This window comes from Nothoprocta perdicaria, unplaced genomic scaffold, assembly GCF_003342845.1.
Source record: "Nothoprocta perdicaria isolate Ctin4 unplaced genomic scaffold, notPer1 scaffold_131, whole genome shotgun sequence".
NCBI lineage: Eukaryota > Metazoa > Chordata > Aves > Tinamiformes > Tinamidae > Nothoprocta > Nothoprocta perdicaria.
This window is the reverse complement of record NW_020454439.1, coordinates 2,065,832-2,093,207: the sequence shown is the minus strand read 5'-3', so window position 1 is coordinate 2,093,207 and position 27,376 is coordinate 2,065,832. Positions and strand designations below refer to the sequence as shown.

The 27,376-nt window shown below is 38.7% G+C and overlaps 1 protein-coding gene across 2 annotated transcripts in view; it reads left to right on the top strand.

Annotated features, from left to right (window-relative positions):
- The window catches only part of TNS3 (tensin 3), a 265,746-nt gene that overhangs the window by 122,461 nt on the left and 115,909 nt on the right, over positions 1-27,376 (top strand). For both annotated transcript variants that reach the window (XM_026033704.1, XM_026033705.1), the window contains 2 exons: positions 15,615-15,653; positions 27,186-27,227. In XM_026033704.1, the coding sequence (XP_025889489.1) occupies positions 15,615-15,653; positions 27,186-27,227 (81 nt within the window). The remainder of the gene's footprint in view (positions 1-15,614; positions 15,654-27,185; positions 27,228-27,376) is intronic.

The following is a 27,376-nucleotide window of genomic DNA, read 5'->3' as shown; positions in this document are numbered from 1 at the left end:
GTGTGTAACTATATTTAAAAATTTTAAAACTGTCCCTAAAAAGAGCTTGTTATCTTTTTTATTTGTCTAGGCTTTTTGTTTGTTTTAGTTTTGTTTTTACTAGGAAAAAAAAAAGACACAATTAAATTCTGAAATAATTTTGTTTTGCTCTGCAAATCTCAGTTAATTTAGGTAATTAATATCTTGTGTTGCCTCAATCCATGCATGGTTAACGTGGAAGCATTTCTGTATGGCTCTTTGGAGGAACACAGGTAATTAAAGTTCCCTGAGCTTTCAGAAACTACAATGTGTGTAATGGCCCAGGGCTTTGCTCTGGCTTTACAGCACAAATTCTTTTTCTTTTTTTTTTCTTTTTTTTTCTTTTTTCTCTCTCTAGCTGTGATGTTGGAATATTCTTCTGTCAGACCACAGGCTTTTCGCTTAGCTCTCTGTCCTGGATTATCATGTATTTCTCTCCATCTTTCTTTTATTTTGACTCTGTCAGTTATGTGTGTGTGAGGTACAGAGCTAGGGCATTAAAAGGCTTCTCATGACTCCAGACCAAACTTTCTTTGAAATCTGGGAATTCGAAAACCACTTTTGGAGCATCCCCTGTCCTGTGGGAGGATCACAAGTTTGAGAAACTCATGAGCCATATATTCTGGACATTTCTTGTAGTTCTTCCCCCTTAGTACTGACTCTTTATTAAGGCCTCATTTTATTTAAGCTCCTAAGCAAAAGCTTAAATTCTTATCAATAAATTTAAGTATGTGCTGAAGACTCATGCTGAATCAGGGTATCCAAGAATGTGCAGCACTGCAGACCTTCCTAGGGAGTGCTGCCTAACTTAACCTGGAAGATACTTTTGCTACAACTAAGCCAAAAAGACATTTTACTTACATAATATAGTTTGATACTTTGCCAGTCTGAAATGATGTTTCAAACAAATATACTACTGCAGATGGCTCTATGCCTTTTTCCAGTTGTACTACTGTGCCTTTAATTATACATGGGGTTTGGTTCCATACACTTTATTCCTTTTTCACCTTTCAAGAAGGTGAAAAAGGTTTAATCAGATTTAATCAAAGCATCGGGTTTTGTATTAATGGCCTAAAATTCTTGTTCAGGCTAATTTCCTGAGCTAGATCATCAAAAAACTAAAAACAGTTTATTACCTTTGAACATTACAGTTTATTTTTCTTAGAGAAATGGTAGATTTCTAACATGATTTTAGCATTCTCTCATTTGTAAAGCCACCAGAATGATTTTTTAGTAATAAAAAGTAAAAATGCTGATATGATACTGACGTTATTTTTCTTAAAGTTCACATTTAAATTTTTTTTTCCAGGTATTGGTATTTAGGAAAACATAATTCTTCCCTTGACTCTGCTCTCTCTTTTTTTTTTTTTTTTAATTGTTTCAGCTATTGCTGACTAAAGAGGATTGGCAGAGGCCCCCCTCCCTTCCTCCCTCCCGACCAACCCATAGTCGGTTGTGACACTCTAATCTCTCTTTCTCAGACTTTACAACAGTTTAGGCAAGACAAACATGATTACAGAAGAATGCATAGAAAGAGAAAGAAATCGCTTGTATTACTGTAAACGCAGTGTTTCAACACATCTGTGCAGAGAGAGAAAGCAATGACAGCAATAAAAATAAACAAAGATAGTTCTGGTTCTGAGTTGCATATTCAACTTGTATTATAGAAATAAAGATCTTTATTTGAAGAATTCTTATATTTGAGAGGAAAAGAGAACAAGAGCAGTGATTGTATTGATTGGCCAGATGTTTTCTAAAGAGCTTTTGAGATTTTTGAGCACAAGCTATGTTGACTGTCAAGAGGGTTCCCCTGACTTTTGTCACTTGGTACTTCTACAGCTTCAGGTATGAACTTTGCCCTTGTCTGAGGGAACCTTGTAAGGTTGTACAGCTGTTTTTTTTCCTAATATTGGTACTTTGACCCTTGGGACAGACAAGCATGAAGTGGATGCTTTCATTTTAGAGAAGAGTGGGCAGTCCTTGAAAGTCTGGAGGCCTATATGCTCATCTGTGAAATACATACACTGCCACATGATTACTCCTCTTACGTCTTTTTTGAAGAAAGAAGGAAAGATCCTCCTCCCTTTTCTAGAGGGAAGAGAAGAGATTGCTTATTTCACCATTCTTGTTAGAGTCCCAAAGCAGTATTGCACTAGATTTATTGCTTAGTTTTATCTTTATGAAATTCAGTTTTGTTTCCCAATGTTTAATGTAATAGTTCCTACAAAGTAGCTGGCAGATATGTGTGCTCATGTTGCTTCTCCCTGTCTTGTATGTGTGTGCCTTTATAATTCACATATACAAGTGAACAAGAGAACTCTGTATATAGTAACTCTCCCGTTTCCAGTCTGATCTTTCTGTAAGCAGTGGTCTGCTTAATGCAGTGTTATTCACTGTAACTGTTATAATTCATTTGAAATGTCTCAATTTCTGATCAAGAAATTCACCATTATCTGCATGTAATATAAGCACATCCCAGTACATCCTTTCTACAGATCAGGTAAATGGAATGCAATTATAGACAGCATATTCTTATTAGTCATAGTGTTTATATATAGTCATATAACCAAATTTGTACTTCCTTTATGATTGTGGATTATTTTCATGTTTTCCTTCTGCATTAGTAAATAATACTCAAATTACAAAGAAAAGAAAAATTATGATAATAAAAAACCCTGTAGTTCTCTCTTCAGATTAATGATTCTGATTTTCATGTTGTGTGCATTTTCTTCTCTGCTTGTCTTTTTAATTTTATGTCTCTTGATTTAGTTTAAATCTTGACCTCAGCTGTATGCACTTGGTTGCTTTGAATTTCTTTGGTAAGAGATTTTAGATGTACATCGTGTATTTAAAAGTTCACAGTTTGCTGAAAGTGTGCAGTGCAGTAATTCAGGAGCAGTGCTTCTAAATTTTCTCTTTTCCAATGAAATATTAACAGAAAGGTGGTGGTTTCTGCCTCTGTGCAGTCCTGATGCAGTACACTGCTTGCTTGTTCTCTGCTGAAGCATAGCATGCATAAAGGAGCACTTCTCTTGGCTCCCATTAATGTTGGGATAAAGAGTTCTCTTCAGCGATATCCTAGGCAAGGGGACCAAGAAAAAAAAGATGAACTGAACTGAATCATTCTGTTGTTACTTTATGAGGTTTCACAGAATCACAGAATGATTAAGGTTGGAAGGAATCTCTAGAGTCATCTAGTCCAATTAGGTGTCCTGCTCCAGCAGGGACACCCAGAGCACGGGGCACAGGGTGGCATCCAGGTGGGTTTGGAAGACCTCCAAAGAAGGAGACTCCACAGCCTCCCCGGGCAGCCCCTTCCAGGGCTCTGTCACCCTCACAGTGAAGAAGTTCTTCCTCCTATGGAGGTGGAACTTCCTGTGTTTCATCTTATACCTATTGCCCCTTGTGCTATCACAGTCTACCACTGAGAAGAGTTTGGCCCCTTCCTCGCTACATTCACCCTTCAGGTATTTATGTACATATTGTTCACATCCCCTCTCACCCTTCTCTTCTCCAGGGAAAACAGGCGCACCTCCCTTAGTCTTTCTTCATAAGATAGATGCTCCAGTCCCTTAATTATTTTTCATGGGGAACATGAAACTAGAAAAGAGATTGACTGAAGAAAGAACTCAGTAAGCTGGACCCTTCAAGCTGGACCCTTCAAGCTGGTGGCAAGGCACCTTCATTCTCAGCAGAATGGCTGAGATTTCTGAGGTTATTTAGTACAGCTGAAAGGCAGAAGGGAGTGTTATCTGGAAAAATCTATGTGGTATTTCTGCTAGTGTTTGATCTCTACTACTTTTTAGTTACTGCTGTGGCACTGTTGTGCAATTTGGCCCGGGATGTTCTCAGTGCAACTTGGGCAGATTGGAAGTGAGAGCGTCTATGATATCTTGGATGTCACCATTTCTCAAACTATTGTCTCCATTCGTTCTCTCTCTCTCTCTCTCTCTCTCTCTCTCTCTCTCTCTCTCTCTCTCTCTCTCTCTCTCTCTCTCTCTCTCTCTCTCTCTCTCTCTCTTTTTTCTCGAGTGATCATAGTATTTCTTTCCTTCTTTACTATCACATAGATTGCTATGTGAGTTTTATAAGTGAGATTCGCAACTTGAAATGGTCCTTGGATTTCTCCTGGTTACTCAGAAGCAGTATGTTGAGGTAATGCTAGATCCTTCTATCTGAAAAATATTATGCCCTGTGCTAGATTTAATATCTCTGTAATAAACTGTTCTATGAATAAGCCTTCTCAGTGAATTCAAATTGTGAGGTATTGAGTGACAGAAGGATGTGAAATTGCTTTTTATGGGCATAAAGCTGACATTGTTGCATTAGCAGAGGATTGTGCTGGGGGGATTGTGTGTTGGGCAGTTCATTTGCTAGACTTTTTCCCAAATTAAAATTCATTTTAAAGTATGCTGATGTTTTTAGATAAGAACCCTCATTTAATCTAACTTGTAAAGATGGTTGGCAGCATTGTGCAAGACCCAGATGGTACAAATACAACTTCAAGGTTTGTTTGTTTTGTTGCAGTTCTTCTTTTTAAAGCAAATCTAGTGAGAAAAATAACATAGGGAAGGAAATAAGTCAATTTCTGTTTTTCTTTGTTCCTCATCAGATTATAGGTACATTTCCGTTTCCAGTGGGAAGTCCATATCTATCATGAAAACCTTAGGAGAATATTTTGTTTATTTGTTTTCTTCCTCCCGTGAGAGCTACTTCTCCGTCTCCCTTGGAAACTGCTCAGTTTTAGTAGAATTTGTGAAGGACCTCTTTAATGACCCACTTATTTTCTCTGCATCTTTGATTCTTTATGCATAAATACAGAGGAGTTCACATAGATTTCCCTTGTAAAATAGGAAAACTTTCTTTAAAGAGGAGGCAGCATTTGGCAAGCCTTCAAAGTGGGATCAAAAACACAGGAATGATGCATTTTACATTGCTGCTGTTAGCACGCTCTCTTGGGGCACATTATACCTCACATCAAATTCATCTCTGGGAAAAAGGAATCAAATAGCTTACCAAAGTGTACCAACCCTTCTCTATTTTTTTTTTCTTCTCCATAACTGCTTACCCTTGTTATACATCATCATAGTTTTTACGTAAGAGACTTTATCAGTTGTTATAACTAAAGATTTTGAATATCTTGGAGGGTAGTGTGAACATCAACAGCATCAGTAATTAGGTAGTGCACAAAATGTCTCCATGATGTGTAACTTTTTGCACCATTACTATTTTATATTGAATTGCTGTTTTTGTATGTGAGAGCTCTTTGCAACTAGATGAGTTGCATCCAGTTGGATTGAGAAATGTCTGAACGATTGAGAAGTGGATGGATGACAGAGCTCAGGGATTGTGATATTGCGGTAAATGAGGCCGAGTCTAGTTAGAGGCCTGTGGCCGGTGGTGTCCCCTAGAGGCCAGTACTGGACCCAGGGCTGTTCAACTTGTTCATCGATGACTTGGATGAAGGCACAGAGGACATCCTGAGCAAGTTTGTGGATGATACCAAGCTGGGTGGAATGGCCGACACTCCGGAGGATTGTGCTACCATTCAGAGGGACCTGGACAGGCTGGAGAGTTGGGCAGAGAGAAACCTCATGAGGTTCAACAAGGACAAGTGCAGGGTCCTGCACCTGGGGAGGAATAACCCCAGGCATCTGTGCAGAATAGGGGTTGACCTGCTGGAAAGCAGCTCCGCAGAGAGGGAGCTGGGAGTCCTGGTTGACAGTAAGTTAGCGATGAGTGAGCAGTGTGCCCTTGTGGCCAAGAAGGCCAATGGGATCCTGGCCTGCATCAGGAGGATGTTGCCAGCAGGTTGAGGGAGGTGATCCTGCGCCTTTCCTCAGCTCTGGTGAGGCCGCACCTGGAGTATTGTGTGCAGTTCTGGGCTCCCCAGTATAAGAGGGACGTGGAGCTTCTAGAGAGGGTCCAGCAGAGAGCGACAAAGATGATTAAGGGACTGGAACATCTCTTGTATGAGGAGAGACTGACTTGGGCCTCTTCAGCTTGTAGAAGAGAGGATTGAGAGGGGATCTTATCAATATGTATAAATACCTGAGAAGAGAATGTAAAGAAGATGAGACCAAATGCTTCTCAGTAGTGGCCAGTGAGAGGACAAGGGGTAATGGGTATGAATTAAATCACAGGATGTTCCAAGTCCATGTGAGGAAGAAATTCTTTACTTTGAGGATGACAGAGTTCTGGAACCAGCAACCCAGAGAGGTTTTGGAATCTCCTCTTTTGGAGATTTTCAAAACCCACTTGCATGCGAGTGCCACGTGTTCTAGATGTCTGTACTTGAGCAGGATTGGACTAGATGATCTCTAGGGATCTCTTCCAACCTCAGCCATTCTGTGATTCAGTTGCACGGGCTGAGAACTCTTGCAATATTCTGGATCTGTTATGGCATTGTCAGACTCTAAAAGCTGAAAAGATTGGATCAATCCTAGCATTAGATTGCAAGAAATCACCTCATTGAAATGAACAAAAGATAGAATGTGCACCAGACACATAATCATTTCTAATAGTGATACTGTGGAAATATAGCATGAGAATTAGTACTATATGTTTTGAAGGTTATGAGCCCCATCCCAGAAAAGAAATGCAAGTATTTTGCATTAGCAGCAGGCTAAAATGTCTAGGCTATATTAGAATTTCCTTATAATAAGTTTGTGTGATAATGCAGCATTTTGTCTTATTTTACTATTAATTATTTCTAAAAGGCTGCCTCCCTTATCTCTTTCCAACTTGCTGAAGAAAGCAATTGAAATCCCTACAATTGCAGCATTGTAAAGTGAATGCAATCCTGTTGAAAACCATCTGTAAGGGAGGAGCTTTCTTTGACAATAAAAGTTATTTATTGAAGTCAGCCATTGGAAGAACATTTTGTACCTTTTTTCTTGCATTGTTTCTCTTTTGACCAGATGGAAAATGGAATATGTACTGACTTTCTTAAGCCACAATCCACAATTGCAATTTTCACATTTTTCTTGTCACTTATATTACAAGTTTCTTATGCTTATTCAATGTATGATAAAATAAAATGAAATGTACATTTTAAGAAAGTGAGAAATACTGTAATAAAAAGTAGGACACTTGCATGCAGTGTGTTCCTGTCAGACCCCAAGACAGAGAAAGCAGAACATCAAATTGCTCAGTTTTCATCAGCCCCTTAGAGGTGCCTGTGCATGATTTGTAAGGGGACCTGTGTGCTCAGAAATTCTCTATATTTCTGTGCTTGCAAGTTGGATTTTGGAGACCTTTCAGAGGAAGATACTTTTCAATAGCTGTGGAGACCACAGGTATGAAAATGGAGAAACATTTAACTGTTGAAGTGAGAGAACTCTTGGTGGTCTGAATATGGCCTGCAAGTGCTTAAAAGCCCCTAAGGAGACAGGAAAGGTAAAAGTCTGTAAAAGGCATTCTCATCAAAAAGAACAGGTTTTCTTGGTTGTCTTGTGCTCAGGGAACAAAGATGGAAGAACTATTCTTGGCCTTGAGAGGTCCAAAGCTAGGGCTTCAGGTGTGCCTAAGGAGGACACTTATTACAGACAAATTTTGCTTCAGATCTGAAAATAGGATTTATTCCCCCTGGATGTTTATCTTTGGCTTTAACTCCTGCAGAAAAGTAAGAATGTTCGTAACAAAGCATTTAGCGCTGTCCAGAGGAATGGAAAGGTACCTAGACCTGTGTTGATCTACTTTGCTGAATGGCCGTTGGTTCTTGTAACTGCTCTTCTGTTTTCTCATGAGACTGGCACTTTTTGGACATTAATTAAACTGATTTGTAGTTAAACAGAATGGGACTAAGCAGCACGTGGCTCTTTGGGAGACCAAGGAGTAGCATGTGAGTGTGGTGGGGTAAAGAGCACATTGACCTCTCTGGGCAGCAGAGGAAAGAAATTGTGCTTGGCTGTCCTTACAGTGTTATTTTTCTGCAAGACTCTATTCTGACTGTTCAAGTATGTTCACTTAGCTATAACAAGCATTGGTGTGTGATCCACTCTCTGGAAATGTAGGATCTACTTGGAACACCGAGTCAGCTGCATGTTCAAAGGAGGCTGCTGTACACAGGCTATTCATATGTGCACACTATAAATATAGCATGAAGGCTTACATTCCTCCTCCTCCCCTGCCCCCCCCCCCCTTTTTTTTTTTCCTACTGTTTTAAAATGGAGTTTGACTACTTAACTGGTACAAAGCAGTCCCACATCAGGCCCTGAACTGGGGTGCTCATTGCCCCTGGGGCCTTGCCTGCACAAGGGGCATGTCCTGGAATATTCTGCACATTGAAATGGCTTGTACTGAAGGGCTCATAGCTTAACCGGTGCCACTGGCAAGACCAGACAAAAAGGCAAGGTACATGTTGCAGACTAGCACCTTCTCTTCAAACAACCTTGCTTTCCTGGGGGCTTCTTGTTTTCTGAAGGTGAATAACGTGCTTTTCATGTAACTGTCTTTTTTTCCACAATCAAAGCAGATGTGAGGGCAGAAAAGGAGGGAAGTTTGAGAAAAGGCCCAGTGAAATAAAAGAAAACAAAAAGTTTTGACTAAAAGGTTTGACAAAGCTTAGAGTATTTCTTTACTGTGAAGGATCGGAAGGAGAACCTATGTCCACTGGACCATAAGTGGCTGTGTTTACCATAAGTGGTAAACCTAGATCCCTGGTTTGAAAGCAAGAACATTTCAGCAGTCAGTTTCTGGGCTTGGGTTGCCGAGTTATGTGACCAACAACTGTCCTAAAGGACTTCAGTGAGCATCCTGTTGGAGAGGCTATTCTGCCTTTTGGGCATGAATCTTACAGACTTTATGTTAGGGGCTGAAACAAGGCACATGCTATAGTTGATGTATGTATCTGTGGACTGCCCAGATTGGAGAACTGCCTTCCGTTCTCGTTCCTCATTGTGATATCTGCATTTATACATTGAGTTGGACGATAATGGGATGCACAGAGACGCCGTTTGCAAAAGGATAGCTAAGCTGTAGGGAAACAAGCCTTCTCCTCCTATGCTCCAGACCTGTTATAAAACTGTTAACCCCCCTCATCCTGACAATTTTAACCTAAGGTTGTTGTATATTAATATTGCTTTCATGTTAGCTTGAATATTCTCCTTAAGGTACCCTGTCCCAGCTCCCTGGAGCTCATTCTTCCCTCTTCCTTCTCTTCTTCCTCCTCCTGCTCCTCATGCCATTGGTACTGTTTCCTGGGTGGTGCCCTCTGTGCCCATGGGAATCACCATGTTAATGCCTGCAGCTCTGTCAGCGCTCTGCAGGAGTTGAGAGCAGCTTTGAAAGCCTGAGAAATTGCCCCAAAATACGCATTAAAGACCATCATCCTGAAGTGCAGCAAGTCTGGCACAGGGGCTTATTTTCGCTCAAGAAAATCCAGTCTGCATTAATAGTTTATTCCTTTAGAAGAGGAAAGCACCATGGAGCTGTATCCTTTCTACTTGCCAGAGCCTTTTCTTGTAATGTTGCGAGATTTGACTTCGCAAATGAAGCATGTTTTCTCATGGGGATTATACCAAAATAAATAGACCCTTAATCCTGATGGGATAACATAGCTCCCTGAGGAATGTGTACCTAATTAAGATCGTTGAAGTCAGAGCCGATACAAAGGAAGCAGAAGTAAAGTCTTGCAGAGATGCATGCCACTAATTTAAAAAAAAAAAATAAATAACTGTTTTGTTTTCTAACTCTGTGGAGAAGCAACAAAAATGAAATATTCTGAGCAAAGACACTGTGGTTCTGCACTGCTCTTGTTATCACTTGCAAGATATTTCAACCTGCTTTACAAGCCTGGGGTAAACAAGCTAGATAACACTTTGCAGTCTGAACTGGCAAACTAAACAGTGCTGAGAGCCAGGGCAAAGTCCAGTGGAAAAAAATCTTGTTTTAGGATCTCAGCTCAAATTGGCAGCTGGTTTAACCCTTGGTCTCAGCAGCCAGGCTGTGACTGAGTTTCTTGTCATTTGCTTTGAACCCTATTGGAGCTAGTCCATAAATCTGATACAGAAAAAGGCTTCGTATCTGATTATCTTTTTCCAAATATCAGGAAAACTCATCTGGTTTTGTTTCTAGAGATCTTCTGGTTCATGGGAACTCTAAGGAGGTTCTTCCGTCTTGTCCCTTTTCAAATAACTTATGTACCAAAACCCTAGCCCTAGGTCTATTCCTTGGGGAATCAGAGGCAGACTTTCTTGAAGTAAGCCAAAGCTGTGACTTTGCCAGGTCAAATGCCCAAGTGTGGAAGAAAACCACCAAATGCCACCAGCTTTGAGGTGGCAAAGACATGTGAACAATGCATTTCTGTATCCTGTGGTAACTACATTCCCAGTTACTTGTGAGAAATTTCTTTTCCTTCAGCTTTGGCAATTTCATATGAAGCAATGTTCACTTAGTATAGGTGTATTGGTGAACAGGGATTTGTATGTATATAAGTAGGGTAAATTTTGAAATACCTTATGAGGGTATGTAACTTTAATTTTCAGATGCTAACTTTGAACTCTGTTTTGTAATACTAAGGGTAAAAGAAGTAGTGCATAGGTCAGAACAGCAGGAACATTGGTTGACATGTGACAGCACTCAGTTACTTGTGTGTTGTCCCTGTGAAACTCATGGACAGTGTATCAACCTTCAGCTGTTGACACCGTGTTACAATAAGTAAGTGTAGCACTAGCCTTATTTTAGCAAATCACAAATAGTGCAGCTGAGAAATTAATAAAGTATCCTGTTTAGAATTTGGATTTGAATTCACAGTGCTCCTGGCTGTTTGTTCATTCTTTCCCCATAGCAACTTTATCACAGAATTAAGCAAGAAAAAATGTTATGTGTTAGGAAACTTTTCTGATGCTACTGGGCTTCTGATGACTGTTGACAGGATTAAAATGAATAAATATTTGCATTTTTTGATAGTCATGCATGAAGATCATTAACAATTTTTTTATATTTAGCTTTCTGTGCAATTTGCACTGTTTTTTTTTTTTTTCTTTCCAAATTTTGCTTCAAGCTGCTTTACACTAGTAGGATAAGAAGCTTGTTTTCATAGGTCAAAGATATTTTTTTTGCAGTTCCTTATTGCAAATGGAAATGGTGTATAGCTGCCCTCGATGCCCTCAGCATTTATTCTGCCTTTTGGGAAAACCTGATAATTTTTAGTTTATGTAATAATATGTAGCCAGAGAGATTCTGTTTGGAGAAAAAAAAAAAAAAAAAAAAAAAAAGTTTAATATGACTATTGCACTTCTCTCTTCTCTAATCACCTAGTACCCCAATGGTGTCCCTTTTTAGAAGATAGTATTGCATTTTTAAGTTTGCCATATTACAAATTGCATCTCTGAGATTTACAGTGATGTGGGCAATATGGAAGATGACAGTGACTTTATTTTGCTGTTCTTTTATCCATTTTGTAGATCGATGAGTTGTGTGGTACAGAATGGACAGATTCATAGATGATTATATATATAGCTGAAGAGGATTCCTTTGTCTGAAATCTTTTGTTTACATAAAGCCTATTATAGAAGAGGCACATGTCTGTGGCAGATGTGTCTGCATTTCTTGCTTAATAAAACTGAAGCTTGGAAACAACTGATATATTGTAGTTGAATGGGCAAGTGTTGCATAGTTTTTGCAAAAGTAGCATGGTAATATTTGAGAAACTTCAAACCAAGGGTCTGGTAGTGCTTGGTTCATTCCTTGAAGATGTGTCTTGCTCTGAAAACCTATCTATTTCTAGAAAAAGGAAAATGAAAAATAAGGAAAATGAAAAATATATCCTATGGAAAACCGGTTCTAAAATGTAAATGCTGGGTATTCCAGCAAATGACCTATTTTACAGCAGTGGGGGGCAATGTTGTGTCTCTGTTAAAGCCTGTGAGGATGTGTTTTATTTCCTTAGTGCCATTACGTAGTGTGCCATTTGTTGACATTTTTTCTTGTTTGAGTAAACATATTTATCACATATTTGTTCGTTACTCATTAACGTATGCCACTGACAGTACAACCTTATGAAGGAAAATTACCACAAATTCGTTAGAGTCAGAAGCCTTTGTTAATTATTTTAAGACTTTTTCAAACAAAGACTTGATTCAGGAATTTTTGCATCAGGAAAGTGTGGTTATATTACCTGTGTAAGGAAAAACAGGTAGTTCTGTTTTCAGATATTTGCTTGGTTATTTTGTGGGTAGAATAAAGTGTCTATTTGTATGCATATGCCTGTAGGCTGCTTATGAAAGCTGGAGAAGAGTTTTCCTTATTCTGGTTTTGCCTGTTTGCAGGAGAATGTGCAGAAGTGTAGCAGCTAAATGCACCTTGTTAGTGCTGAACTATGAAATACTGTGCTAATGCATATCCAGCGTATTTCTTACAGGAATCAAGATAGTGTTAAAAGCTGACAAAATTGTTGATTGCAAATGTCCTTTTTCACATTTGTCCTTTTAGTTGTAAATTTTGTGGGAATCAGAGAAGGCCTTTTTCTTTTTTTTTTTTTTTTTTTTTTGTCCAGTTCCATGTTTGTAACTTTTAAACCAATGAATGAAGTATATTCTACTTTCCATCTGTTCATTGATATTAAATTGAAATGCAATTTTGCTTTCCTGCTCTATATTTTGCAGAAAGCAGAGGTGTAAATCATTGGGAGCATACACAACTTCTCATGGGCAGCACAACTTACTTTCATGAATAGATAGGTATGAAGAGGTAACCTGAAAGACATCTATTATAAATGATGGTTTTGATATATTAATGTAATTTAGGATATTAAAATTTGATATATCTTTACTTCAACCTTTCTTAGATCCTTGTTTTAAATAAATTGATACATACATTTAAATTTATTGTCATGTTTATGCATTTTTGGCATTTTTGTTCCCCATGCACTCCTACTTTTGTTCCCCCAGACTCCTACCCTGTCTCATTTTCTCTGTGGGAAGAGGTTTTAGAAGACTCAAAGGCAGCTCTGAAAGTGAGCTTATGTTTTGCTGCTGAGGGCTGATGCATGATGTGAGGTATTCAAAATCGCACCCAGTGGGTTGCTGGCGGAGCAAGGATTTGGCCAGTTTTTGAGTGGATGCTGCTGTACCCATTAGGCACTATTTAATTCCTGCTTTTTAAAGCATAGTTTTAGTACTACAGAAGTTCTTCAGAAGTGTTCTGTGTTTAAAAAAAAAAAACAGAGAAAAAAAAGTAAAATGGGAGAGGCACCATCCACATGTAGGTAGAGTATAATAATTTTTTAAAATAGATAAGGCTGTTTCCGCCTTACCCTGCATCCCTTCTAGTTCCTTTAGAAATACTTGCAGCTTTACTAATGTTTTTATTTTTAATAATAACATATTGTTACATCTTTTTCCCCTCAGAAAAGCAGCAAAGGAAACTGGACATTTTTCACTGACAGACATGTCATGAAGCATGAGTGAGGGGACACGTGATCAGTGGCTCCTCAGAATTTTCCTAAACTGCTGATTTGAGCAAGTCAGGAAACAGTGGCATCCTTATGACTCTGGCTGTGATTGTCTGCTACCTGTGAACACATAGGAACAGTACTATACTTTCAACTTGTGTTTGGATTAACAGTAGAAGAATTTGCTGAAATTCCTTGTGAGGTTTGAAATGCTTAAACATCCAGACTGCTTCCTACAGGAAGAGACACATTACTGGTGTTTGTGGAGGTAGAAGGAAAAGTCTCTGCACCCCCACTGATCCTGCATGTCTTGCATTGATTTTGTATCTCCAAGTCAGTAGCAGGAGGCACGAGTCAAGTGGTCAGGACACACAGGGAGTGACTATCCATACCAGGAGCAGCCATGGGACCTCTCCAGACATTTGCTGTGGCACGAGATGCTGCTTTGGTTCACTCTGCTGTTCCTCTGGATGCTTTGCCCCTGCAACTCAAAAGGAGAACAGGCTGTCGCAGCCAGAGGTGTTGTGCGATGTTTCACATGCTGTTTCAGGCAGGAGGTCAGAGAGACAGATGTTGTTTTTGCTTTCAGCAACAGGAATCTTGATCATGACAGTTTAGTTAACATCTTCCACATGCTGGATGAATTAGTGAGTCACCAGCAGCTGCCATGAAATAGGCTACGGACATGCAGCTCATTGGGACCCCGGACTCACAAGTCCTGAAAGAAGTAGTGGGTGCAGCAAACAAATCTCAAGGACTCATGTCTTTGTTACTTTCAGTAGGGCTAGTGTAGAGAGCATGGAAAGGCTGGGGAATGAACATGGAGATGTTATTTTTTTGTGTGTGTATTTCTTTTTCTTAAATGTGCCTTGTGATTGGAAAGAAATTGAGAACCAGAGAAGCAGCTACTGAGACAAATGCCAGGTCTCCCATGATAGTGGCTAAAAGCTGTTTACAGAAACAAGACCTGAGCATGTTGTTGTGTGTAGCCAGATCTTCCTGTTTCCAGCTGTGCTACCAGATGTTTCTTTGTTCTCACAGCTTGTTGTGTTGCATGGACTGTAGCTACCTTTTCTTTACACTAAGGATTATAATTTACACATTCTGCTCAGTAGCTCACTCTATATAATGCCTTAAAAGTTGATAGGGTAGCTTACCTACAATTTTATAAAGAAAACATTTCCTCTGTTGCTCAGATGTTGTCAGAGAGTTACTGGCTCTTCTTTCTTGGCTGAGAGGTGAGTCTGTCCTGGAAAGACGGAATTGTGGACTTAAACGTGTTAAATCAAACCGTGGTCATTGAGGTTAACCTCAAGGTGCTTGTGAGAGTGAGCATGCGTGCTGACTGTTACTGAAACTCAGTCGAGCTAGTAACTTGGTGAACCACAGTCATTTGATTTTTTGTTTGAAGTTTGAGGGTGCCAACAGTGTAAAACTGTAGAAGAAAGTAACATGCTGTTGCTGATATCATCATGTAATCATGGTTGGTCATGATTTTCCTGTCTTTCTGCGTGTTTTAATTGCTGAATATACACACTTAGTGTTTTTAGTTTTTGAGAGAGATCTGTATAGAACACATCATCGTGAAATCTTCAACTTCTACCGGAGGTGGTTGCTTCCGATTATGTGTCCTTGAGGTTTGGCTCCACACCTCTGAAATTATGCAAATTCATCATATCAGTTCTGCTTGCCACCACAGCATGCCCTGCTTGACGTATACCCCATACCAATCAAATCAAGTTGATAATGAAAAGCTAAAAAGGATTATAATCTGAGGACAGTGGATGTGGAGGTCATGTGGAGGCTAGGGAATGAACATGAGCTAGTGGGATGTGCCAAAACTTTAGACTTCTTAAAGAACAGCATATTTATTAAAAAAAACTGAGGTGCTCTTGAAGAATGTTGACAAGGGTGTTGGGTGGGAGAATGCCTCTCATGCTCCCTGCTAATGTAACCAGAGAGAAGGAATTACTCTTGAACTCGTTTCAGTGACTGAACACGTGAGCAGGACATGTCCTATGTAAACATTCAGGCAACTGAGAACAGCACTGGGCATTCAGATTCTGCACCTGTTTGCACAGGTACTGCTTTGATTCTGTGAGGTTTTGATAGGATTTTAGGGAGCTTGTTCAGTGAGGTTGGATCATTTCAAAAAGGAGTATCTCATTTTCTTACCTTTATTTTTTTTTTTTTGTTCCAGGTGGTGACAGCCTGCTTTCCTCCAGGCAGTTATGAACTGGTAAGTGTTGTTGGTGCTATCAGTATCAGTGAGGTTTTATTAAATGATTGGTTAGGTTACTCTTCCTGTAATTTCTTGTTATTTAATTGTCTTTCCATTTCCTCTGTGAATCCTTGGAAAATAAAGGTCTAATCCTGTAGCTTGTTCATGTAGTTTGTCCTATGGAGCAGTCTGTTTTTTTCGTTTTGTTTTGTTTTGTTTTTTGAGTGTTTTGCAGAGTTAAGACTTTGCAGCATAAAATGTTGAACTGTGCCTTTCAGGCCTCTTCTTAAACTGAGCTGGATGGTTATGATAGAGAATTGCAGTTGACTATACTCACCTTATCGACTTTTCTTTTAGCATGAATGGCATTCATTGTTACAATGTGTAGATGTCTCAAATTAGTTTGACAATACAAGGACGGAACAGGTTTTCTTCTTTTCCTTCCCTCTATCCCACCATCTGTCCTCCCTCCCTCCCCTCCTTCACTCCCTCTCTCCCTCCCTCCCTCCCTCTCTGTTCATGGTAGAGGTGGAGAGACTTACCCATGCTTATTCAGGCTAGGCATAAAAAAAGTTTATAAACTTTTTCAAGCTTGAGTGATGAATTTTTAGTTCTTTTAACTCTAAAGGTGACATGACTGATACTCATAACTGTATGAGGTTATTTACCGAACCAGCACTACCTCCTGCTAGTATCAGTATTAGAAATAATAGGGCAGCTGATGTCCAAATGTCAGAACTCTGGTGTGCGTACATATGTGATGCAGCAGGGGAGGAATTAGGAATTGCTGTGTGAATTGGGCAAATCATTTTGCATGCTTCTCTGTCTTGATTTCCTTAGCCACGGCTGGAAGTGATACTTTCTTGGTATGAGTTACAGATGTACAAGGTGATGTGGAAGTGTTGGGTTAAGTTTTTGTAATCATTCAAAATAAATTTTGTAATCATTTTGTAATCCTTCAAAAGAAACAGTGAATAATTAAATCACCTGTGCATAGTATTATGACGAATGTGAACAGGAACTCATGGCAGCTCTCCCCTAATTTTGGAACAGTAATTTTAAGAATTAGCTCACGTCAGAGTCTGGGGATTCTGTGTGATGTTACTGCTAAAATTATAAATAGAAGAGCCGTCCCTGATGTTGTCCACAGCTCACAGTAGTAGGTACCTATGCACATAAATTGCATATTGATTCTAACATGGAAAAATTGTTGTCGTGATTGAGGACTCTTTGGGACGTTCAGCATCTTGGCGCCAATGGACTGCTCTGTACCTGCTGTCGTCCTGGGAGAACCTGGAGTGCTGTCAGATGCTGCCAGGCTTAGCAGTAACAGGCTCTCTCTTCCCTGCCATCTTCTACACCCTGGCCCTTTCCAAAATCACTGAGCAAGCTGATAATGTAACTGAAGGTTGAAAGTGTTACCTTTCCACAGTCTTCAATAGTGTGTGGCTCTGAGATTCAGAAATCTACTGCTGTGTCGCTGGGCATGGAGGATGTCCCTGAATTTTCTGGCTTTCAAGTGTGCTTTGTCCTTGAGTGTTTTATTTATTTATTTATTATTTTTTGGAAGTGAGGTAGAAGTAGAGGTAGAGGTAGAAGACCTTTTAATTTATATTTTTTTTCACTTATAGGCATTCATGGGGCTTGCATTAAATCATACACTTGAAGTTGTATAGGGATCCAGGATTTTTGCAGGATATTTTTATGGGGTTTGGAAGCAGTTTAGATGTTGAAGATGGCTTCTGTTGTTAGCAGAGACTGAAAGACATGCTGCAGTGTTTGGATTTATTTAATTACTGTTTTTTTCTCTTTTGTACTGGACTCTGCTCATGGACATTTCAGCGAGGCCTCTGCCTGCCACAGGTGTTTTTACTTTTGTTTTCCTTTCAGGCATATTATCACCAGCTTGTAAGTTGGTATTGCCCTGCTAGATTCCCATGTCCTCTGAAAGCAAAGAAGATGGCTGTGAACTGCTTCATCCAGACCATGTTGCTCTGTGCTCATGCCAGTGGTTAAGCAGTGCGGACGGCCATGTGACGCTGGCCTAATCTGCTCACTTTGTCCAATACAGAGAGGGCCCAAAGTTTAGTCCTTGAATAAAGTATTTACTACTTTTAGGCAGAAAGAAGATTACAATTCAGAAGAGTTTTCTTGCAGGGAAATGTTTATTACAAAATACTTTTCTTATATAATGTGCAGTGATCCAGAGAGAGACATCGAAGAGTGAGTTTTGCTTCTGGCATGCAATGATGTGGTGACATTTGGTGTTTTTTAGGTTGGGATCTGTCTTGTGTGCAAATAAATTTTACCTGATTAATGAAGAGTTCTGTTATCTGAAACTAGATTAATCTGTGACCATATTAGCCACAAACAATTTTTTTTTGACAGTTTTGTGTGGAAAATACTGAGAACATGAAGGACAAGTGGTTGAGTTCTTCAGCTAATAGGGTGTACTTGACTCAAATCATTGTGCTGCATTGCAGTTTGCTATGCAAGGGTAGATTATCCCCATTCATTCCAAGCGAGGTAGCTTTTAGTTCTCACATAAGTAAATGATGCATGTGTGGTATAAATTACTGGTGTGTATATTTAGGTAATGTAATGGTTGCCTGTACCGCTCTCATAGTGGTTTATAGCAAGAACTGTAGTTAAACTCTGTGGCATGATGATGTGGAAGGTGGTTGAAGCCTGATGAAATGTACAGATATGCTTCTTTTTCACCATCTCTTTTCTTTAAAATGTGGATTTTATTGATTTTTTTCAGCCTGCATGTCTGTTTCCAGAGAGGCCCTCTCTTCCCATTTGTCATAAGCCATGCATCTTGAAGCTTTGCAATGACATCAGGACACTCATATATCAACCACTGCAGCTGTTTGGAGTTTCAGGTGCTAAAATATAAACCAGCTGCTGCTAAGTGTTCTGATATTACTTGCTCTGTGTTGTCATGTGCATTCCTCTGATTGGAGAAAGGGAAAAATTTTAGTCCAACTCTACTAATTAAAGTCAAATGTTTAGTAAAATAAGATGTATTCTGGTGTGTCTCATTTTGTTTCATCAAGAGGAAGTGGGTTATTTATGCAACAGACTACAGAGGCATATATCATGACTTAAGGATAATAAAAATACCATGACCCCGATCACAACTTTTATACGTAAGAGTTGAGTTAGCCTATGTAACAGTTTTCTTAGAAATTTGAGAAAAATCAAAGATAACAAGTTTGTTTAAAAAGCAGTTTTCTTGAATTGTTTCATCTTATTTTGAGATTGTTACTCAGTTGATGTAATTTAAAACAAAAATCTATGTTTTAAATTAAAATGCAGTTATTTACATGGACACGTTTTCTTAAATAAAACTTCTTCCCTAATGCTGCAAGAAGGAAGGCTTAGTCCTCCAAACTTTGCATCTCCAAACGTATTCCATTCCGTTATTACGTTAAAAAGATAGAAACAAAAGTAGAGCCAAAGGAAGGATGTTATTTTGAGGTAGCTTTCAGATTTGGGGAAGTCTTCTAGGATAATTTAAGATGAATGAAGAAAATAGTAAGTTTTTCCCATTTTTCTTTCTTTTTTCTTTTCAATCTTTTGTGACACTGTACCTTTAAAAAGAATATAAAAGCTTAAAAAGAATATAGAAAATGAGAGCTTACTCCATAGAAGTCCCCCATATATCCTGCTGCATGTCTTATATTAGCAAAATTTGGCTTGAAGGCTTGAACCTTGTGACATACATGTGCTCTTGTCTTAAAATGATGCCGTCAGTTAAATGGTGTCTGTCAACTCATAGCTTGTCAGTTTTAAGGCACAATTAGCTAATAATTTTTACCAGAGAAATTTCTAATTTAACTTCTGTAACCTTTTTTTTTTTTTTCCTCATGGCTAGTCTGTGTCTGTGTAAGTCTATGTAGAGAAGTCTACATACCTGTGGTGCTGCCGTTTAAACATCATATTTCACAATTAGCTCTGGTAGGGCTAGAAGATGAGACCCAGCTATTTATGTTTTATTAAAACATCACTTTTTCCTGTACTTCATGTAACTATTTTGCAGAGCATGAGGTGGAAGCCTTAATCATTTTGATAGAAAACTGAGGGAGTAATATTTCTTTATTTTTTTACTTTGCTTTACTCTGTTTTTTCTCAACTGTACAAGCTTCTTGCTACTTATGAGGAGTAGACACATTCAGGCCTCTCCAGGCATACCAAAATTAGATTTTTGAACAATGACCTGGGCTTTACTCTAGCCCATGTCAAAAGAGGAGGGAAAAAGAGTTAAAATAATTAGGGACAAAAGTTTTTGGGTTTGTTTTGTTGTTTAAAGGATGAGGCAGGGAAAGAATGCGTTGAAAAAAAATGAGAAAGAAGCAAGTAATGGTCACAAGGCAGTTAAGTGCCTTCCTTCTTATCAGGTATCTGATTTTACTTGATATGTAGGGGAGTTTAGATTGAATACTTTTGTGTGCTTGACCCAGGGATATTAGTCCTGGAAATTTCTCAGAAGCAGCTACAAGTGACTTTTAGTGAAAACATTATGATATGGCCAAAAAAAAAAAAAAAAAAAAACCACCACCAAAACCCACCAAGCCTGAAACATAAGGGGAGAGAGAGGAAAGAGAGGAGGAAGACAGAAGACCTTAAGAAAATTCAGGACTGCAGTAATGTTGGAAGAAATTCTTTCATTTGTAGGAAAAGCCCTTTTGGTTCTAGCATTCCATGGTGACTGGTGAATGCAGTCCTCCTTACTCCTTAGATGCTTTGAATGAGAAAGATCTGTAGATGGGATGACATGTATTTTTATCCTCATTGCATTCATTTACTTTTCTAGTGCAGTCCATTGTTCTCATAGAGTGCAATCCATCTGTTTTTAATGTGAGCCTACAAGAGATTTCTTGAAAAATGTGAAGCTGCATTTACTGTTGAGGATGTTGGGAAGGCCTAAGCATGTGGATAAGGGATTGCCTTCTCCGGTTTCATTTTAAGAGGGATGCGAGTCCTAGGGGTACATAAGGTTATTATCTTGGGTTAATCAGGCATGACCTTTGAATACCCTGCAGTATCATGGCAGTGACTAACCCAAACTGGTAGCTGACACATGCAAGTCTCTCTCTGCCAGCTGTGATACTGATTTCCATCTTAAATCAGTAAAAACTTCACTGGCAAATTGTATAAAGTGGGTTTCCTTTGTAGTAAAATTCATGTAGTTATGGTTACAGCATTTTTTTTTTACCCCTTCTTCTTTAAAGAAAGAGAATGAAAGTCCCAGGTGTGCAGAGCCAGGAAAATATACAACCGTGTTATTTACTGGGACTAAATTTTTCCGCACTGCTACTTCCAAAGCTTTAGCCACAGGGATCCATCACCTGAATTCTCAGAATCAAGTTGCGCAGAATCAAGCTTGACATACACAAATCAAGTGTGAACTAGAAGAGGCAAAAGGCATGTGATTCTGCCTAACCCTTGCATTGCTTCTGTCTTCTCTGGGTCCTTTCCTCAGCCTGCCCAGGGTTATTGTTGCCTGTCTTTTGGCAGAGGTGGCATGTGTTGGAAAAGGAAATGAAGAACATGGTACTGTTAGCTGACTTGTTTGCAGAGGGCGTGATATCCAGGGGAGTTTTGTGTTTGCCTGTGCAGTTCCTGCTTTGTCACCATCTGTAGCGCCTGTGCCTCCATGGAGAGAGAGATCTATGGACTTTGGAGAATCCTGTGAAAATTATTTTCTCCACTTTTGATTCATACAGCTTTCCTGACTGAGAAGAAAACAAAGGTGCTTTGAGGTTCTTTTTAAACTTTTTTTTCCTTGCTATTCAATTTTGCTGTACTTTTTCTTCCTTTTTCTTTCCTCAACCTAATCAATAGTCTTTTTATTTTTTGTGATTTCTTGATTTGTTGGTACACTGCCATGTTCCTGTAGTGCTGTAGATCTGCAGGACTGGAGACTGAAGTCATAGCTTCAAAGGACATGAGCTGCTGCCTGATCTGAAAACACTTAATATAATTACTTTTCAACTTTTGGGGGATTTATGGGTCCCTACAAGGGAACTGATACGGACCTCTGTATAATGCACTTGTAAGGAAATTATTTTTTTTCCTATGTTTCAAGTGCTTCTCAGAATAAAGCCATGGATCCCACAGGACTGCAGAGCAGAAATTAAGAACTATGTTTTAAAACAAAAAATCAATGTGATTTTAAACAGAACTCCTAGGATTGGCTATGCAGTATGTACTTTATTCAAGAGCCTTTTACCATCTTTGCCAAGTGACAGTGCTCAGACTGTTTTAGGAATATCACATAGTTACAAGATGTAATAAAATTTGAAATACAGTGTCTCTAAAGTTGTGATCTAATGCAAAATGAAATTAGTCAAACTTTCTTTGAATAAAAGCAGTCTTCAGAACTCCAGATTTCATGTCCCTTGTGAGTGTACTCTTGAGTGTCTTTAAAAATGCTTTCTTGAGAACAGAACGTGTAGAAGGAAAGAAGGTCAGCAATCCTATCTCTAAGAAGTCTAGCAGCCAAACCTTTAAAAAAAAAATCAGTTACTCTATCACTAAGGATTTCAATGCCACTGAGGGCTGCTACCTATCCTTCAAGTGGAGAAGATTAATACTGTAAGGGTAATTTCAAAGTCAACTTTTCCTATAGTCAGGATTAATTTCAGTAAACATAGATATCCATGCAGCTCCTTCTCTTTGGACAACACTATGAAGTAAATCTATATTCTAACTGCCATAGTTTAAATAATGCTTATATGACTGTCATATATCGGTGGGTCGTGCTTGCTTATGTATTTAAGTAATAAACTTCAGACTAAAAAATCCCATTTTAATTTAGCTCTTCTAGATTATTATCATAGGAGGAATCATATACTCTTTTAATTTACTTCAGGTGTTTTTTTCCACCTTGGCTCAATAATTTAGTGATATATAAGTAGCAAGATGTGTGCAGTAAAGTTTTTCAAATGAACAAAGGTAGAACATCTCCAGTCCAATTCATTTAAGTGCTGATGGGTATTCCTTGTTCTTAGTTATTGAAAGGAACGTAAAGTGTATATGTGTTTTAATTATAGCAGTGTGTTTTTATCTTTTGTTTTGAAGCCTTTTTCTTTATTTTCCTTTGAGCATGGCTTTTTTACAGTGCAATTGTCAAGAATCTGTGATAGCTTTTTTTTTTTTTGGTAGAAAGAGGAGGCAGGATGGAAATGGAAAGAAATCTCTGGTTTTTAAATAATTTTACTCATTCCACAGCAAAGCTTTTCTTGTTTTTAATCTCATGAATCCAAATTCCTATGAACGGTCTTTATGGAAAGGTGAGAGGGAGAAGATTGCATTTACTGCACTTGGTATTCTTGCAAAGCTGTGATTGGTGAGATTCACAGGTAATGCACATTGGCTAAAACATTATTGCTGAAGTGTTTAGTGCTTCATATTGGATCAAAGTAAAATGGTTGAATATTTCACATTCTGCTTGATTTCTTGATTTACATCATACAGTAACTTAGACCTCAGTTTCCCCATGGAGATTTGTTGCATTTGTCTTCCTTCTGTAGATAATATTAGGAAAATGGGATGTGATGGGATACTCTTAACTTGCAGTGATGCTTCCCTTGGAAGGCTGCCTACTGTACTATCTCCCAAACGTGGATGGAGGAGTGAGAAAGACCTGAGGAAATGGAAACAAAGGACATGAGGTGAATAGAACAAAGATTCTTGTTTAAGGAGATGCAGAATAGCAGAGTTGAAAGATGTAGGAAATAAGGAGGAATTATGGATATCTTTCAGAGTTCTTAATGATGGCAAACTTTCAGAGTTCTTAAGGTCAGAAATTTTGGCTTTTGCTGTAAGGAATTTTGGTTTGTTTTTTTTTCTTCTTTTCTTTTCTCACCTGGATGTCCCATAGTCCCATATACCAGTCTGGCTTCATTTAAAGTGGTCACCCATGTCAGCATAGCAAGTAATGGTCTTTTTTCAAGAGAGAAAAAAAAAAGGGGCAAGCTTTCACTAAAACATTTCAAAAATAGAGAAGTATCCAATTCATCCTAATTCCAGTTAATACAACTGATAATGTTTAGTCTTGATATAAGAATATACTTTTATAGCACCACTTGATTCTCATTAAATCAGGGATTTGATCTCCCTGGTTCTTCCCCACCCTGAATTTACTACAGTAGTTAGATGTTGAAGAAGTGTCTATTTGTAATTTTAATAATAGATTTGACAAATATGCTGCAGGAGTAGCAGTTTTTTGTAGTGTATCTGAGAATATGTGAATTTGAGTGCAGATCCTTAGAAGAATGAGTTTTGAAGGAGAAAGAGACTTGTTGGGCAGTCTGTGTTTCTGTGTGTGTTCACACATATTTTATATCATGGTTTTTTATCCAAAATGTTTCTCTTTCCGCAGTTCATTCCAACCTCTTCCTATTAAGGCAGGAAGAGGAAGAGTCTCATTGTGCTAGTTGAGATAATTAACTCTAGCTCTGCATTCCTTGTTTGAAGGAAGATGGAGAGTGCTGTCATTTCTAGCAGAGTGAGAGAATATAAGGCATCCTACCAGTAGCTTTACAAGGTAAAGAGCTGTTTTAGGCCAATAAAAATAAACAAGAAGATGCCCTTGCTTCCTCTTCCACACTCATTAGTTAGCCTAGAAACCTTTCCTGCTTCACTAATCCAGTGCTAAGATGAGCGATACAGCAAAAAGATATCCTTTTGAGCTGACAGACATTAGGTAAACCTGCTTTCAAACTTTATTTTTTATGAAATTCTGCAAATAATCTGCTTAGTGTCTGGTAGGACAGATTCAGCATGTCTGTTGGCTTTGTGTCGCTTAAAGCAAAACAGATGGTGCACTTTCCCAAGCACTTGACCTAAAGAACGTATGAAGTTACTATTCTGCTCTCACTCAGTGTCCCAAGTTAATCCAAAAATCACATTTTTCTTTTTTCCTCTATGTGCATATTTATTTCTGCTTGCTTACAGAGCTTACAGTTTCTTAGGGAGACTGTGAAGCAGTATTCCTAAAAGTTACTGTGACAGAGCTGTTTGTTTTTATGTATCACCTTTCATTTGCTTAAAAAGAACTTTGAAATCTCACAACAATTTATGGTGGAATTAATAATTTTTGTCAGTCTGACCAGCACATCTGTACTTATCATGTCAGCACAGGAGAGATCAGATTGCTGATGAGCTGTCCAGTTCTTTCCAATTATTTCTTGGTAGCATGACTGCATCCTGTGCAACTTCTGACAGGTACCACATAGAAACTGAGGCCAGTGTGAGAAGGGACAAGTGGGAGAAGAAATATCTTGAGTGAAGGAGGTGTGTCAGGTAGCCTTCTTAGTTGTCCTCATGCTTTCTGCCACATGCAGCTGAATCAGTAAGCTTAGGAATGGCAGACTTTGTTTAGGAAAGGAGGAAGATGAGTGTATGCATTGATTTCAGATTCTAAGCAAGATCTGTTTGGCCAGTGCTGGAGGAAAGGTATTTTTGCTGTTGCACTGTAAATAAGATATGGAGCCAGTCAATTTTCTTTAGGTCTAAATGGGAGATTTTTTGCTGATTTAGCATTGTGCTGCTGGCGTGAGGATTCTTACAGTGATGACAACAGTGCTGGTGGTGGCCTTTTTTTGTTTATTTGTTAATATTGGCTGATTGATTACCTGAGCAGTAATTTAAAAAAAAAAAAAAAAAAAAAAAGTATGCCTTGTATGCCTTGTCAATTTTTTGATGCCAATTTTTTAATGCCAACTATGCATTGCCAATAATAAGTAAAACCACTCTAAGCCTATTATTAAGGATCGATGGCAATGTGACACTTTGAGGCTTGTGACTTGTTTGGGATGCCTCCCCCCTGTAAGCTGTGTGCAAGCTCTCTGTCCCTGAGAGTTGACAGTTACAAAGCTCTATCTCTAGGCCAAATCATCTTCCACATGGCAGGCTTTGGAGCCAAATATTCTGATAGCTCCTGTGCTGATGCCTCTGGGACACCATTTTGTGGCAATTGCTGGTCCCGCAGGCACACAACGGTACTTGTAATCTGCCTTGGGCAGGGGCTGGCACTGTGAGCTTCTGCAAACACTATGTTCTTCCTGTGTGCGTACGTGTTGCCTGAGGCTTTGATAGCGCTCTCCACACTGTGAGCAGCTCCCCAGGCCTGAGGGTGCAGGAGGATCTAGCGGTCCTTAGCAAGGTGATTCAACAAGAGATACTGGGGTTCTGTCTCTGCTGCGCTATTTTAAGATGATCTGAGTCAGAAAGGAGTTTCTGCAGACATTTTCCCTCCTTTTCCCCCTTGGGCGCCTTCTTCACCTCAGTAAGTTTCAATGCTGATTACTCTTCATCTGTTGCTTAGTATTTGTGTGGTAGAAGATCTGTGGAGAAACAAGATTTCCTTATGTATTTTTACAACTTTTCCTTCTACTTTTATGCTTTAACTGGTAAGAAAAAGCTTCAATTTCCTTTGCCTAAGGTACTTTTTTGCACTTCCTTTCCTTAACCCTAATAAAGCATGGCTGGGAGCTGGCTTTGGGGAGGATGTCTTGTGATGATAAAGCTATTATTGCAAGAGCAGCATACCTGGCTGTTATTTAGCTTTAATGTCTTTGGAGTAAAAGATAGTTCATTTTTTGCACGAGAATTTGACCTTGTCTCCTGAAGGGAAGCTCAACATTAACTATTAGGCACAGTGGACCTTTTGCAGTTTTGCAGAACAGAGAACATTAACATTTGATGCAGTCTTTCCTAACCTATGGCAGCTATTTAGTCCTCATTTAATTTCCTCAAAAAATGAGGATCTTTCAAGATTAAATGATTCTGTCGTTGTCCCATCATAATCTCAAATGGTGAAATCCTTCATCTGGAGTGCATAATCTCTCCTGAAATGTTACCCTTGCTGAAGTTCTAAGAAAACATTTTGAGGCTGCTTAACCCTATTTCTTCACTTCTCCTCTGTATTACCTTAATCTAATGTTGATTGTAATCATCATTACAGAAGTAGATAGTAATGGAAAGTTATACTGCTAGTGATTTAAGTTAAATGTTCATAGATGGGTTATTAAAGAAAAAAACCTTTTTGAACCCAGAGAGCTCTAACTTTGTGCATCTCAAAACCTCAAGCAGAGATTTCAATCAGTGCTCGAGGAATGATCCCAGGCAGTCCTCTTTTACTTGTATCTGTGAAAGTGGCGGAGAGCTTGGGTATTTGTTTATTTGCTTATTTTTTGTTTTCATTAAGAAGCACGGAATCAGAGAAGCATAAATGCAGTTGCACAGTTAACCAGCACATACCTCCCTATGTGTATCATAGCCTTGAATGAATCACCCTCAGTAACTGAATGCTGGTTTACAAGATCTTTGCTCGGGACATGATGGTGTGAAATAAAATCTTCTTATGTGTCTGCTTTGAAAGATGATTTGTTTGTTAATACTATAGAGTATATATGTATTTCTGAATGATTTATTTTGTTGAATGCATATGTTATGCGAGAATTTCTTACAGTATAGTTAGAAAGCTATTTGTAAAAACAAAGTCATTTTTGTTTGTTTTTCCCCCTCTTTTTGCAGCCCAATAATTCTGAGGCCCTTAGAAGCCATGTAACCAGAACTGTAAGTTATATTTTATATTTATTATATGTTATTTATTTATTTTTCATTTACTTAACTTGATTTTTGTTCCTGTTTGCGATGGTTCATTCTCATTACATCTTCACAAACTGTTTATTGATCGACATTTTCAAAGCTCATTCTTTGGTTTC